This window comes from Macrobrachium nipponense, chromosome 1, assembly GCF_015104395.2.
Source record: "Macrobrachium nipponense isolate FS-2020 chromosome 1, ASM1510439v2, whole genome shotgun sequence".
Taxonomy (NCBI): Eukaryota; Metazoa; Arthropoda; class Malacostraca; order Decapoda; family Palaemonidae; genus Macrobrachium; species Macrobrachium nipponense.
Genome location: NC_087200.1, coordinates 57,997,416 through 58,014,628, shown reverse-complemented (window position 1 = coordinate 58,014,628; position 17,213 = coordinate 57,997,416). Strand labels below are relative to the sequence as shown.

The 17,213-nt window shown below is 40.0% G+C and overlaps 1 protein-coding gene across 1 annotated transcript in view; it reads left to right on the top strand.

Moving 5' to 3' along the window:
- LOC135218795 (translation initiation factor IF-2, mitochondrial-like) overlaps positions 1 to 17,213 on the top strand; it is a 290,814-nt gene that overhangs the window by 264,897 nt on the left and 8,704 nt on the right. The window contains exon 14 of the mRNA XM_064255245.1: positions 5,874 to 6,042. Within this exon, the coding sequence (XP_064111315.1) occupies positions 5,874 to 6,042 (169 nt within the window). The remainder of the gene's footprint in view (positions 1 to 5,873; positions 6,043 to 17,213) is intronic.

The window sequence follows — 17,213 nt, the reverse complement described above, 5'->3', positions numbered from 1 at the left end:
TTTGTACTGTGTATGCCTCGCCTGGGAAAACAGATTTCAGGAAACCAAAAAGCCAGAAATTTCCCCTTACCCAATCCAAAAAAGGCTTGCTCTGATCAAAACTCATATAAGCCTTCAGTCACCTCCAATAGTTCTCCTCATATGCAGATATACCTACTCAGCAGAAGGTATATCCTATCAAAAGGGCCTAAAACTGTCTTTGAAAGGAAAAGGAAAAGCAATTCCTGTAATGCCCATCAAGGGCAAAGATAGAGGAAGGGGAGGATACCAGAAGGAATTGTTTGATCGGAGGTCAGCTTCAAAGATATCACAAGGAATGGAAGTCTTCTCATTGGGAACACAGCATTATTCTCAATAGGTTGGGTGGAAATTTGGTGTTCATTCATTCTTCCCCCCCCCTTTCATTGAAAGGGTTCTTTCAAAAACAAAAACCAGACCCACCTTTGGAAGATTATGTGCAGAAGGCCCTGTTAAAAGGAGCCATAGAGAAACAATCTTATATTTGTTGCCAAGCATGTCTCTTCAGTGTTCCTGAAAAGGATTCCTCCAAACGAAGAATGATCCTCGACCTATCGACATTGAACAAGCACATTGTTTAACAAAATTTTTGAATGACTACTGTTGCTCAAGTACGCTCTGTTATTCCAGAAGGGACCTGGACAGTTTCTATAGATCCATACTGGCACATCCCTATTGGTGTTCCCTTCCGCCCCTTCCTAGGGTTCCAGATAGGGAAAAATATGTACAGGTTCAAAGTCATGCCTTTTTGGCTAAACATTGCCCCTAGCATCTTTACAAAATTGGTAACGGTAGCTGTCCAAGAACTCAGGAAAGAAAGAATACATCTAATAGCTAATCTAGATGACTGGTTAATCTGGAGGCCACAAGAAAAGTGTGCTTGAAAAACCTAAGAGCAGTGGTCAACAGACTCCAGTCAAAAGGTTTTATAATAAATTGGAAAAAATCCTGTGTCACACCAGCAGACAGTTTTTAGTGGCTGGGAAATGTGTTGGGATACTGTTCATGGCCTTTTGTACCTCTCTCTCAAAACACAGAACAGAATACAGAAAAACCTCAAAAGGTTCCTGACACAGCCTATTGTTTCCAGACGGCAGTTAAAACGTATGATGGGTCTGCTGCAATTTGCATCAGTAGATCCAATAGATATTCAGATTGCAATGAAAAATTTGAACAAATTTTGGCTGTCGCACATAAGAATAAAATGTGAGACAAATCCCACAAAATGAATCAGAAAGTTGGGGAGATACTTCGGCCATGGACCCGGTAGGGATCTCTGGCAAAACAGGTCACCCTGACTCCTGCATCTGTAAAAGTGATAATACCACAGATACCTCGTTAACAGGTTGGGGAAGTGTTACGGATCTGAAGATCTCAGAGACAATGTTACAGTGTCGAAATATCCTGGTTAAAGGTCGACACAATGTACGGCCTCTGAGAGAGTCCCGCTTCAGGTTCGAAATGAAATTAAAAAAAAAAATTAAAAAAAAAATATATCAACACAAACAGTTGAAACTGGGGATACGAATACGTATAGAAAGAAACACTAACACAACAAAGGTTTATTTACAAGCTTACTAACAAAGGTAAATGCAGAATGGTATCTCCTATTTACATAAAAAGATAGAATCTTACGCTGCATGAACTGTGGGAACAGTGAGGCAATTCAAATACTTGCTACTCGATTTGGCGATTCGACGCGCTGGCTTCATAAATGTAGAGCGGCAATTGCAGTCATCCTCTTGACTCCGTATTGCAGAAACTAGTCTACTTGAAAGGCAGGAAATCCCCAAAACCTGTAGCAGGACCTTTTCTTCTCTGAAGTCTGCTCGACATCTAGAAAACACGGCCGTCCACTCCTGAAGACGACTAGACCAATATCCAACCAACTCTCGAACAACTCTTCTTTTGATTGATACTTCGACGGTTCCTTCGTCTCTAGTCTCTCTCTGACGATCACTGCTGCTGATCTCTCACTGATAATCTGATCTGTGGCTCTTACTAACTGGTGATCTCTCTCTTTTACGATCTCTTCCTTCTACGATCACTGCTCTCCAAAGTTCGTTCGTCGTATTTATACGGCACTCTGGGGGCGGAGCCTACGGCGAGCGTCACAGACTCCCGAGTTTACGAGGACTCCCTAAATGAATCTAGACAAGGTATTGCATCAGAAATCGCGGCGTTTCTCACGTAACATTGGCACGTTTTTGCGCTCCACAACACGCCCGACGATTCCAGAACAGCCGCAAGGAAAAGACGGCTCCAACACGGGCGCGAAAACCTCCTTACTGCCGAACTTCTCGAAAATGCGTTCTCCTTTCCTGTATCTTCCTTTGCTATGAAGCAATTACCATCACAGGAAGACATTGAGAGGATCGTCAGGGGGCAGGGAAGTGGTCAGCTACTCTAAAGAAATGTCATATCAATTTCATACAGCTGATGGCTGTCTTTTTGTCTCAAGAAACTCAAACCCCCAGAAGAAACGTAGTATTCTGTTGGTTCTAGAGAATATGACTGCAGTGTCCTGCCTCAAGAAATTGGGATCATGCTCACCTCCTCTCAATGGATGGCACAGGTAAAGAAGTGGCACTTGTCTGCAATTCTCCTTACAGGGTCTCTTAATGTAATAGCAGACTCTTTGTCTAGGGAGATGACAGCCTCAACAGAGTAGACATTGGACAACCACTCTCTTTTCAAACAATAACCAACCTACTTCCACCACACCGAAGTGGACACGTTTTACCACATACAAGAATCACAAACTTCCAGTATATGTGTCCTCGAATTTAGACAGTCAAGCAACAGCAAGAGATGCCTTCCTTGAAGACTGGAATAAGTAGAAGATATATCTTTTTACTTCATTGTCCCAAATTTTGAAGGTTTTGAACAAGCTCCTAACCTTCAAAGGAACAGCTTACCTAATACAGGCAGTCCCCCAGTTATGAGGGGGTGGGTTCCGTTCTCAGCAGGGGACGATAAGCGAAAACCGCCATTAACTGAAACTCGGCAATTTATGACGCTGATAACTGGTAAATTGTGCCTCTGTTAGGTATGTAATGATGCCATAACTCTTATTATCGGCACCTTATTCCACCAATAACTGAAACTCTGCTCGTTATTGTGTCATAAATCACCGATTTTATGGAGCTAGACAAGAGCCGTAAAACTGGATCGCCATTCACTGAGACTGCCGAGCCCCAAAGTAGACAAACAGTCATTGGTTCCTATTACTTCAACAACAGGCAATGAGATCAATCCTACTACTGTCTGCTGTACTATCCAGAAAGTAGGAGGGAAAGTCGTTTATGCAGCCTCCTTTATAAGCTGAGACCTTCATATAGTGAATTTTTAAAAAATATAATCTACTGTGAAAACTACTCACCCAATATTGCTAGGTACCTAGTACAAAAATAACGGACATCATCTATCCGGCAATACCAGTCCGTATGGAAAATATGGTTAGATTATATCCATATTGAGAGCCCAATCGAGATTTCTACAGAAACACTTATAAATTATCTATATACCTTTTAAAGGACAAGTATCTTGCGGTTACAACAATTATGGCATATAAGACAGCATTAACAGAACCCTTGTTTTATGGATTCAGGATTGATCCCAGCATAGAAGTTGTCACTTCCCTTCCATTCTGCGGCCTTTTGCTCTACAAAGACCCTCTCCGAGACTTCCAATAACTTATTCCCTGAATAAGGTACTTAGGCTTTTATGTACCCCTCAATTCAGCAGAGTTAACACAACAACTCATGCTTTACAAAGCAATTTTTTTGGTGGCATTAGCATCAGGAGCCTGTATGAGTGAATTGGGCTCTCTTAGACTGGGGCGATATATCACATAAACTGACGATAATCAATTACTATTGTACCCTGGTCCATCATTCTTGGTAAAAAATTTAAATCCTTTAAGAAGGAAATCTATTCTTATAAGAAACCTCAATTTAGCAGACAGAAACATTATGCCAAGTTCAAGCACTTAAGGTTTATCTAGAGGTCACAACAAACATCCCCAGAAGATCCGATTTCCTACATCCTAGCACTAATAAACACTCTCTCTACTACAGGGGGGGTAAGAATAATTTTAAATCCATCATTAAAAAGGCAAACCCACTCTCATTTCATAGGTCACATGATATTAGGAAATTACTACATTGTTGGCCTTCTTCAGAAATGTACCTTTCGGAGAGGTCTCCGAATGTACTGGGTGGTCATCAGAGTCAGTATTCTTAAAACACTACTGCCATGAGCTGGAACAAATTTGACTGCATGTGTATCAGTAGGTGGTATTAGTCCTTGACCCCATAGGCGCTACAGGAAAACCAGGGGTCTTCCTAATGGGTGGGTATGCTTGCTATCGCTTGGAAGAAGGTGTCCTCAAGACCACAACCATACCCAGCATGCTTAGGTAAGTCATTATCATTATGGCAGAATACCCAGCTACGTGGCCAGGCTATTTCTTTTAAATTAGTCAAGTCACCATGGGGAGCTGGAAGACACCATGGAAGTAACTCCTTTAAGGACTCAACAGCGACTACCAAAGATAGGTTTTTCCTACGTCAAAAAACCTGTTTATATTTTATTCTGGTGAAATATTTTTTTGCTACAGAGTATATGCGGCCTTTTGCTCTACAAAGACCCTCTCCCCGAGACTTCCAATAACTTATTCCCTGAATAGGTACTTAGGCTTTTATGTACCCTCAATTCAGCAGAGTTAACAACAAACTCATGCTTTACAAAGCAATTTTTTTGGTGGCATTAGCATCAGGAGCCTGTATGAGTGAATTGGGCTCTCTTAGATGGGCGATATACACATAAACTGACGATAATCAATTACTATTGTACCCTGGTCCATCATTCTTGGTAAAAAATTTAAACTCCTTTAAGAAGGAAATCTATTCTTATAAGAAACCTCAATTTAGCAGACAGAACATTATGCCAAGTTCAAGCACTAAGGTTTATCTAGACCCCGGTCACAACAAACATCCCCAGAAGATCCGATTTTCCTACATCCTAGCACTAATAAACCACTCTCTACTACAGGGGCTAAGAATAATTTTAAATCCATCATTAAAAAGGCAAACCCACTCTCATTTCATAGGTCACATGATATTAGGAAATTACTACATTGTTGGCCTTCTTCAGAAATGTACCTTTCGGAGAGGTCTCCGAATGTACTGGGTGGTCATCAGAGTCAGTATTCTTAAAACACTACTGCCATGAGCTGGAACAAATTTGACTGCACTGTGTATCAGTAGGTGGTATTAGTCCTGACCCCATAGGCGCTACAGGAAAACCAGGGGTCTTCCTAATGGGTGGGTATGCTTGCTATCGCTTGGAGAAGGTGTCTCAAGACCACAACCATACCCAGCATGCTTAGGTAAGTCATTTATCATTATGGCAGAATACCCAGCTACGTGGCCAGGCTATTTCTTTTAAATTAGTCAAGTCACTCAACAGCGATACCAAAGATAGGTTTTCCTACGTCAAAACCTGTTTATATTTTATTCTGGTGAAACTATTTTGCTACAGAGTATATGTATAGCATATTATCATTTATAGTTAATAATTTCATGGTACTTTAGGACTGAGATAAAGTTTTACATTTTGGATTATATATTATTGAGTTGTAGAATAAAATGTGGAATAATTGCTTCAGATATTTGAGGAAACTTTAATTGGAGAACTGTTATGCATTGTATTTCCAAATATCAGAATAATATTGTCAGATGCTTTATTTTTCAAGATTAATAAAACAAATTATATTAAAAACAAACTATACTCCAAGTCACTCATGTCTAGTTGCATATTTATAACAACATTGAGCATGATTGTGAATTCAGTGGCCTTTGTGCATTTTTGTGGTTTCAGGAGAAGCCAATGTATTGGCAGAATTTGTTGTGACAGAAGGAAAGAAGAAAATTCCAGTTGCTGGCTGTCGCTGCATTAAAGGCACATTGAAAAGGGATGCAAGGTATCGTGTCATACGAAAAGAGGAAGTTATTCATGAAGGTAAGTGCACTCCTCCTCCTCCTCTTCTGTGTATGGATGGTAATTGTCGATCTAAAATTAGATTATGATATGAATCAATTAGTGATATCGCAGTGGAAAAAAGTAAGAGTCCAGAATATAAGGATAAATATTGTGGTATTTAGCTATAATTATAATGTTGGTCCTTCCATTTACTGTCTCTTACTGCTACTAAACCTTTGATGCCTTGTTGCAGCAGGACAAACCAAATTTATGAAAATTATTCCAGATGCTGTTAACAACTTAGGACTTATACAAGCATGCCCAACGGGTAATATCACTCATAGACATGATAATTATAGTAAATAAGTGTATACAGTAAACCCCCATATTCGCGGGGTATGGGTATCGGAATCCCTGCGTCCGGTGGACCCCTCGTATTGTGGACTCAAACACTCACGGATTTCTCTCTGGAATATTTGCCCCCCCCCGCCCCAATTATTCCCGGAAAAATTCGCCTATCATGGTATTTTTCTGTGAGAAAATATCTACAGTGGTCCCCACGTATTCGCGGGGGATGCGTACCAGACCCCCAGAGAATAGTTAGAACCTGCGAATGTTTGGAACCCCTATGAAAATGCTAAAAAACAGCCTATTTTGTTAGTTAAAACTCAAGAAAAAAAAACCCACTAAAAACTTTTCATATTTGGTTTTTTAATAGTTTTATCACAAAAAGTGCATTTTATAATGAAATCATCAAAAAAACCAGGAATTGTGGATATTTATCATAGAAAAATACAGCGAATTTTCCGGCGAATAATGCAGGGAAACGTTCCCCAGAGAAATCCGCGAATGTGTGAGTCCGCGAATCTGGAGAACGCGAATACGGGGGGTCCAATGTAATTCTTTTTTTTCTTTTTTTTTTATCAATTTCATCATAAAATGCACTTTTTGTGATAAAACCATTAAAAACCCAAGTGTAAATATTTTTAGTGGGTTTTTCTTGAGTTTTAACTAACAAAATAGGTTTTAAGCATTTTTATAGGGGTTCCAACTATTCGCAGGGGGTTCTGGTATGCATCCCCCGTGAATATGGCTAAAATCCGAGAATACATAAAACCCCTCTAAAAACACTTAGAACTGCCTGTTTTGATAGTTTTATCACAAAAAGTGCATTCAATCACAAAAATTATATGAAAATACAGTAATTTATGAATATTTCTCAGTGAAAAATACCGCAAATAGGCAAATTTTATGTGAATAATTGGTATATACGGCCACTGGAAAAATTCACGAATATGCGACTCCGTGAATTACGAATCCAGGAATAGCAGAGACTTACTGTATAGTACATGCATATCTTGTACATTTGTGTTGTCTTTCATTGTTTACTTGTACTTTTTCACAGCGCATCTTCTAATATTTCTGTACAAACTAATGAAACCACATGCAATTCATATCCTAGCGATAGTTGCATACACTTAAAATATATTTCAAACTACAAACTGGTCTGAAGTCCAGGTGGACATGCATCGTTGGTGATTTATATGATTTGATGCTTTCAAGTTATTTTTATATTATCTTCAGTTTACCCTAGTAAAATTATTTACCCTTAATCCTCTTACGCCGGAGTGGTAAATAAAAAATTGTCTCCCGTGTGCCGGAGGGGTTTCGGAGTGAGCGCGTAAGCGGAAAAATATTTTGTTTTTTTCAAAAAAATCACAGAGCGCTTAGTTTTCAAGATTAAGAGTTCATTTTTGGCTCCTTTTTTTGTCATTGCCTGAAGTTTAGTATGCAACCATCAGAATTGAAAAAAATTATCATTATCATATATAAATAATGCGATATAGATAGCGCAAAAAACGAAATTTACAATATAATTGTATTCAAATCGCGCTGTGCGCAAAACGGTTAAAGGTAACAAGTTACTTTTTTTTGTTGTAATGTACACTAAATTGCGATCATTTTGGTATATAACACATTGTTAAAACGAGCCCAAGCAACAGAGAAAAATATTATCACAAAATAAGGCATGAATTCGTAATGCGCGGACATAAACAAATATTTTTTTCAAAAATTCACCATAAATCTAAATTTTGTCCTAGAGACTTCCAATTTCTTTCAAAATGAAGACAAATGATTGCATATTACTATACTGTAAGAGTCTTAGCTTACAATTGCAGTTTTCGACCATATCTGACGAGTTAAAGTTTGACCCGAATGTAGAATTTTTTTATATATATATATGCAATTATTTCGGAAATAAGAAAAGCTACAAACCTTCAAATATTTTTTGTTTTATTTTACATGAAATTGCGCACATTTTTCATTTATAAAACTCTATGAAATGACTAATATGAAATGGAGCAAATATTCCGAGAATGGGACGTACGTATTTCGAGATTTGTGGCGGAGAATCCGCGCGCGGAGGGAAGGAAAGATTTTTTTGTTTTTTTTTTTTTTTTTTAAATACACCATAAATCTAAATATTTTGCTAGAGACTTCGAATTTGTTTCAAGATGAAGATAAATGACTGAATATTACTAGACTGTAAGAGTTTTAGCTTACAATTGCGTTTTTTCGACCATTTCGATAGAGTCAAATTTGACTCCCCGAATGTGGTTTTTTTTCTATTTATCGAGATTTATATGCAAATATTTCAAAAATGAGAAAAGCTACAACCTTCAATTATTTTTAGTTGTATTCTAAATAAAATTGCGCACATTTTCATATATAAAACTTTATGTAACGGCTAATTTAAAATGGTGCAAACATTACCACAATCGCACATATGATTTTTTCGGAAGAGTTACTGCGCGGACGTAAAGAAAATGTTATTTTTTTCATAAATTCACCATAAATCGAAATATTGTTCTAGAGACTTCCAGTTTGTTGCAAAATGAAGTTAAATGCTTGAATATTATTAGAATATAAGCGTTTTAGCTTACAATTGCGTTTTTCGACCATTTCGGTAGAGTCAAAGTTGACCGAAGGTTGAAATTTTGGCAATTATCGTTATTTATATGAAAATATCTCAAAACTGATAAAAGCTACAACCATGGGTTGTTTTTAGTTGTATTTTGCATGAAATTGTGCACATTTCCATATATAAAACTTTATATAACGGCTAATTTTAAAATGGTGCAAACATTATCACAATCGCATGTATGATTTTTTTCGGAAGAGTTACCGCACGGACGTAAGGAAAAAGTTTTTTCATAAATTCACCATAAATCGAAATATTGTGCTAGAGACTTCCAATTTGTTGCAAAATTAAGGCAAATGATTGAATATTACTAGAATATAAGCATTTTAGCTTACAATTGCGTTTTTCGACCATTTCGGCAGAGTCAAAGTTGACTGAAGGTTGAAATTTTGGCAATTATCGTTATTTATATGAAAATATCTCAAAACTGATAAAAGCTACAATCATGAGTATTTTTTTATTGTATTCTACATAAAAATGCGCACATTTTCATAGATAATACTTTATGTAACGGCTAATTTACAATGGTACAAAAATTATGTCAAAGTGACGAAATAATTTTTGATGTGTCACAGATAAAACAATCCAACACCTTGATCCATGAACTCCCAGCATCCCCCAAGGCGCGTGATTCAAAAGTTTTAGGCTGGTAGGCCTATAAGTATTTTTCCGCGAATTGTAAAAAAAACTTTTGTAAGTCGACGTATAATACGTCCAGTCGGCACACGGGAGACAAAAAATGTCGACGTAAAATACGTCCAGTCGGCGTAAGAGGGTTAACTTAGTTTTTCATTTAGCCATAATTTTAATTTATCATATGTATATACTTACTTTACTTGACCTGAATTACTTGCTTATATATACAGTGGTCCCCCGTATTCGCGGGGGATGCATCACCAGACCCCCAACAATAGTTGGAACCCCTATAAAAGTTTTTAAAACCTCTCATTTTGTTAGTTAACACAAGAAAAACCCACTAAAAATTTTTATACCTGATTTTTTAATAATTTTATCACAAAAAGTGCATTTTATGATGAAATTGATAAAAAAAACAGGAATTTGTGGATATTTCTCATAGAAAAATACAGCAAATAGGCAAATTTTCTGCGAATAATGCAGGGATATGTTCCCAAGAGAAATTTGCGAATGTGTGAGTCCGCGAATCTGGAGAACGCAAATACGGGGGGGAGGTCTACTGTATACATATACAGTGGGCTCCCCGTATTCGCGTTCTCAGGATTCATGGACTCACTGATTCACAGATTTTTCTCTGGACCATATCTACCCATTATTTACAGTGAATTCGCCTATTTGCAGGATTTTCCAATAAATAAACCCAAATTAGTGTATTTTGATGTTATTTTCATGCCTAAATACATTTTTATGATACAAAGATGATTTACTAATTTTAAAATATTAATATTGATCAAATCTGTATTAGTAAGTTTAATAAGATTAAATGATATCACATAATAATAATAATTCTCTCTCTCTCTCTCTTACAGAGATGTATGCGTTTTGTATGATAAATGATTTACTAATTTTTAAATATTAATAATAATGTAAAGAGCAACTACTTCAATAAAGAATACTACAGTAAATTAGTAAGATTTTAGTTTATAAAGTTTAAAAATTATATAAGAATGAAGGAAATCCCAGTCTTCACACATCTTTCTTTCGAACTCCAGCTCTCTCTCTCTCTCTCTTCTCTCTCTCTCTCTCTCTCTCTCTCTCTCTCGTTACTGAGATGAAGATAGATTTTTATGGTACATGTATGTAATAATGTTTATTAATATTTCCATATGATGATGATAATAATAATAATAATATATTGGAAGGAGACCCTCTTTCAAACAAGTTTTATTGAAAGATATTGCTGCATCAGCTGCATTCAACTTATAAGTAGTCTTCTCTATTTTTCTAACAATAGCTTTCTCTGTGCTACTACAACTGGCGAGTATTGCGCCAATATTACTCACAGGAGGAGTCAATTTCGGGGATATTGCTTAAAATTTATATATTTGTCACAGTATATGAACAAATAAAAAATACAAGTCGATCTAGTGGCCAACGTTTCTCTCGGTATCATCCGAGCATGATCACGGCAGTGGATCGGAGTAGACTGTAGGTGTTGTCAAGATCTACTCAATATATAGGGGCAGGTCAGCAGGGGGTCACCGCGAGCTGCGTTTTCATTGGCTGGTGGCGCAATGCGCTCCAGCTATTGGTTGAAAGAAGTTTTCTTCAAGACGCTTCTCGTCGTTGAAGGTTGCGCTGTTTGCAGCCTAGCTGATCGTCGAGGGCTGGGGCAAGACTTCCCTGGGCGCTGTGTCACGACGGCTCGCGTTGTCATTGGCTGATGGGCTGCTTGTCTCATCTGGTATTCTTTGATCGGGAGTGTCGTTCGGTCTGGTATTATTTGTGCTATTATTTATGCACATAGGTCTCCTTAGGTTGGTGGGGAGGAAGAGCACTTCCTGCGTCGTATTCAATGAGGGCTCTCTTGTTGTATGAGGAGCCTCGAGCAGTCGCAAACGCCGTTGGTCAGGAGCCCTCCCTATTATCTTAATATTCTTGATAATACCGTCGCGGGAGATGGCCTTCCTGGTGTGCTGTCATGGTATGGTTTTTAATTGCCCCTTCTTGCGCGTGGCAAGAAATCCTCTTGGACAGTTTCATAGAAGTCATACCAACGTAAGAGCCGGGACATCCACGGACGGGGCATGAGAATTGGTAGACTACATTCGACTGTTTCAAGAGGTCTCTTGCTGGGGGGGTCGGGTTGTTTTTCATGATAAGGTCGCGGGTACGTCGATTTTGGTAATAAATCACGAGTTCGAGTTCTTTGTCAACTTCGGTGGGGTCACATTTTCTCTGATGATTTTTCTCAATGCATCTTCGTCCTCACGGTGACGTGCGTGCATTCTGGCTTTGTAAAACAGCTTGATCTTCTCATGGGGGTGGGCTGCAGTCTCTCACTCTCGCTATACCACCGATCCAACGCTGTTCGGACTTCTTTATTAAATAAGCCGATTCGGAGGATACCCGTTATTAACGAGTACCTGAGTGACTCGGTCGAGTTCTTTATGAGTGTCCTGCCAGGAAGAACAGTGCGTGAGGGCCCTCCGAATGTAGGCCCTGACTGTGTGTTCTTGAACTGTGCAGGACATTCGCTGTCACCATTCAGGCAAAGTCCTAACTTTGTTTTCTTTGTATATACCGAAGTTTTTTAGGCCATCGTCGGTCTTGGAGACGAGGACGTCGAGAAAGGGGAGCTGGCCTTCGTTGCTGAATTCGACGGTATAATTCGGCGAACTGCACTGCTGGAACATGCGCCGGACAGCTTCAACAATCTCTCATTCTCGCATGTACAAAGATATCGTCGATATATCTGGCGTATTTACGGGTTTTCTCATATTGGAGAAAACTCTCTCTTCCACAGTACCCATGTAAAAAATTGGCGAATAGGACACCGAGAGGGGAACCCATCGCGACTCCGTCTTTTTTGTCGGAACATCTGGCCTTTGTGGGTGGAGAAAGAAAGGGGCCTTCTTCGTACATATCTCGAGGAGTGCCCGCAGGGATACTTCTGGGATATTTAGCTGGGGTGTAGAGGGGTCCCTGTAGATGCGGTCCATAATGATGATCGATGGTCTCGTCGACAGGAACGTTTGTGAAAAGCGATTCTACGTCCAAGGAGGCGATAGTTTCCTGTTCCTGGGGAGTCTTGGATTTCTTCGAGGAATTCCGTAGAGGAGCGCAGGCTATATCGGCTAGGTACGTAGGGCATCAAGATTTGATTAAGGCGCTTGGCCAGTCCATAACGTTGGGGCGGGTGTCTGGCTGATGATGGGGCGGAGAGGGTTTCCATTTTGTGTGTTTTTTAACGTTGCCGTACAGATAACCAAGTGTGTAATCTCCGATGATGGGCGGGATGGTGCACGGCATTGGTGGCTGCGTTGACATGCTAATGATGTCATTGGCTTCTTTTTTTATTTCGTCTGTAGGGTTTTTAGTAAGGCACTCGAACTTGGTACTGTCAGACAAGATGGCATCCAACTTCTGGTTGGTACTCCGCCGTCTTGATCAGTACGAAGGCTGCTGTCTTGTCTGCACGGCGCACAGTTATGTCTTCTCGTTGACGTAGGGCCTTCGCTGCTTCTTTCATACTCACGGGAGAGGATACCACTATTGTATGTGCCGCGTTCCGTGAGGGCTTCTGCAAGCAGGAGGGGCTGCAAGGAGTCGGTAGTGCTGACGAGATTGCGGCTTTCATATTGTTGTATCGAATCAAGCAGCAATCAACTTCTAGTCTTTTCTCCAGGGGATTTCTTTGGTTTGGAGATAATGTGGCAGTCAGGCCTAACCGTAGCAGTTCATCCTGGTCAGGTGTAGGATCATAATCTGTTAGATTGATGTACCCTTCTGTCCGTTGCGGCATCCGAAGCTTGCCCCCATTGAGAGAAATGAGGTTTCCGAGTGATGTCCCGCAAGCGTTTCTTCATATCCTTGTCTTGGAGGTGCGAGGCATACTTCTATGTTATGCGGGTAACTCAAGTCTTGTAGATTTGGTAGGTCTTCGTTCTGGGTTGTAGTCGTCGTCTTCTCCATCAGGATGTTCGGGTTCGATCTCATCTCCTTCGCTGGTGCTGGGACGGACGGCTTCTTCATCGTTCCCTGGGTTGTCTTGCTCGCTACTCTGCTGTAAGGTTGCCCATTCCTCTCGCAGTTTCACGACCTCGTCTCGCAGGGCACGGCGCTCGTCTGTCTTCGCTCTCAGTTGACGCTGAAGGAGGGATGTCCGGAACTGCCACATTATCTCCAAACCGAAACCCCTGGAGAAAGACTAGAAGTTGAGTTGCTGCTTGATTCGATTACAACAATATGAAAGCCGCAATCTCGTCAGCACTACTGACTCCTTGCAGCCCTCCTGCTTGCAGAAGCCCTCACGGAACGCGGCACATACAATAGTGGTATCCTCTCCCGTGAGATGAAAGAAGCAGCGAAGGCCCTACGTCAATGAGAAGACATAACTGTGCGCCGTGCAGACAAGACAGCAGCCTTCGTACTGATCAAGACGGCGGAGTACCACCAGAAGTTGGATGCCATCTTGTCTGACAGTACCAAGTTCGAGCGCCTTACTAAAAACCCTACAGACGAAATAAAAAAAAGAAGCCAATGACATCATTAGCAATGTCAACACAGCCACCAATGCCTGCACCTCCCGCCCATCATCGGAGATTACACACTTGGTTATCTGTACGGCAACGTAAAAACACACAAAAATGGAAAACCCTCTCCGCCCCATCATCAGCCAGACACCCGCCCCAACGTATGGACTGGCCAAGCGCCTTAATCAAATCTTGACGCCCTACGTACCTAGCCGATATAGCCTGCGCTCCTCTACGGAATTTCCTCGAAGAAATCCAAGACTCCCCAGGAACAGGAACTATCGCCTCCTTGGACGTAGAATCGCTTTTCACAAAACGTTCCTGTCGACGAGACCATCGATATCATTATGGACCGCATCTACAGGGACCCCTCTACACCCAGCTAAATATCCCAGAAGTATCCTGCGGGCACTCCTCGAGATATGTACGAAGAAGGCCCCCTTTCTCCACCCATAAAGGCCAGATGTTCCGACAAAAAGACGGAGTCGCGATGGGTTCCCCTCTCGGTGTCCTATTCGCCAATTTTTTACATGGGTACTGTGGAAGAGAGAGTTTTCTCCAATATGAGAAAACCCGTAAATACGCCAGATATATCGACGATATCTTTGTACATGCGAGAATGAGGAAGAGGTTGAAGCTGTCCGGCGCATGTTCCAGCAGTGCAGTTCGCCGAATTATACCGTCGAATTCAGCAACGAAGGCCAGCTCCCCTTTCTCGACGTACCTCGTCTCCAAGACCGACGATGGCCTAAAAACTTCGGTATATACAAAGAAACAAAGTTAGGACTTTGCCTGAATGGTGACAGCGAATGTCCTGCACAGTTCAAGAACACCACAGTCAGGACCTACATTCGGAGGGGGCCCTCACGCACTGTTCTTCCTGGCAGGACACTCATAAAGAACTCGACCGAGTCACTCAGGTACTCGTTAATAAGGGTATCCGAATCGGCTTATTAATAAAGAAGTCCGAACAGCGTTGGATCGGTGGTATAGCGAGAGTGAGAGACTGCAGCCCCACCCCCATGAGAAGATCAAGCTGTTTTACAAAGCCAGAATGCACGCACGTCACCGTGAGACGAAGATGCATTGAGAAAAATCATCAGAGAAAATGTGACCCCCACCGAAGTTGACAAAGAACTCGAACTCGTGATTTATTACCAAAATCGACGTACCCGCGACCTTATCATGAAAAACAACCCGACCCCCCCCAGCAAGAGACCTCTTGAAACAGTCGAATGTAGTCTACCAATTCTCATGCCCCGTCCGTGGATGTCCCGGTCTTACGTTGGTATGACTTCTATGAAACTGTCCAAGAGGATTTCTTGCCACGCGCAAGAAGGGGCAATTAAAAACCATACCATGACAGCACACCAGGAAGCCATCTCCCGCGACGGTTATATCAAGAATATTAAGATAATAGGGAGGGCTCCTGACCAACGGCGTTTGCGACTGCTCGAGGCACTCCTCATACAACAAGAGAAGCCCTCATTGAATACGACGCAGGAAGTGCTCTTCCTCCCCCACCAACCTAAGGAGACCTATGTGCATAAATAATAGCACAAATAATACCAGACCGAACGACACTCCCGATCAAAGAATACCAGATGAGACAAGCAGCCCATCATTCATTATTATTATTATTATTATAATAATAATAATAATAATAATAACTGTAATTTAAAAAATCATATGTGAAAGTATTTTACAAATACTACGATAATCTTTCCATTTCTCTCTCTCTATCTCTCTCTCTGTAAGAGATGTGTTTTTTGAATGATAAATGATTTACTAATTTTCAAATATCAATATTAATGTAAACAGCAATAATATAAATTCATTAAAGGAAATACTAAAGGGAATTAGCAAGATTTTAGTTTATAAATAAAAAAATTATGTAAGAATGAAAGAAAATGCATTTTACCCCGTGTCTTGTTCTTTGAACTCCAAGTAGCCAAGCTGAGTTGGCTGGGGTCCAACAACTGTGTTGCCCTCTTAGGATCATGTAAATTTTCTCTCTCTCTCTCTCTTTTACTGAGATGAGAGAATTTCTATGGTACATGTGTATGTTTATTAATATTTTCGCATAATAATATAATAGTAATTTAACTAATTTTAAAATTCATATGTGATAGTATTTTAAAGACAATAATCTATCCATTTCAGTCTTTTAAATAAGGATAACCCTCTCTCTTCTCTCTCTCTCTCTCTCTCTCTTCTCTCTCTCTCTCTCTCTCTCTTCTCTCTCTCTCTCTCTCTTTGCCACACAAGATACTAGTACGTATGTCCTAGTGGTAACTCTCGCCCTCTGTTTGAGCTGGAAATGTATGTATATCTTTAAGGACATTACTACATTTTATGGTAAAATAATAATATACAGTACTAGTTTATAAATAATATTAAGTTTAATGAGATTAAACAGTAACAATAACATCTCTCTCTCTCTCTCTCTCTCTCTCTCTCTCTCTCTCTCTCTCTCTCTCTCTCTCTCTCTCATGTATATTTATTTGTTTTGTAGAGTAAATAAATTATTTACCTTATAACTAATTTTCAAATATTAATAAGATTAATTAAAAATAGCGATTCCCAGTCTTTTTATCCACTTGGAGGAAGATGGGCAGGGAGTAAATGACAGTTTGATATACGAATAGGCGAAGGGAAAGGAGTCGGAGTTATTCTCTCTCTCTCTCTCTCTCTCTCTCTCTCTCTCTCTCTCTCTCTCTCTCTCTCTCTCTCTCTCTCTCTCTCTCTCTCTCTCTCCATTATTATTCTCTATATCTCAGAAATAATTCATAATTTCACTCTTGATGGTCAGATACATGATGTTGCCATTCAATGCTTTCTCTCTCTCTCTCTCTGTCTGTTATTGGCTGTAGGTATATATTTTTAATGGTAAAATATTTAAGATAACTTTGAAATGATATTAATAATATAACCTCAAAGATTATTACAGTAATAGGTTAGTAATTTTAGGTTTATTTGAAGTAGGATGTTATTAAAGGTATACATTTGGTATCTGAACTTTCAAGATAGGCAGTTATAAGCATTTTTAGTGGTGG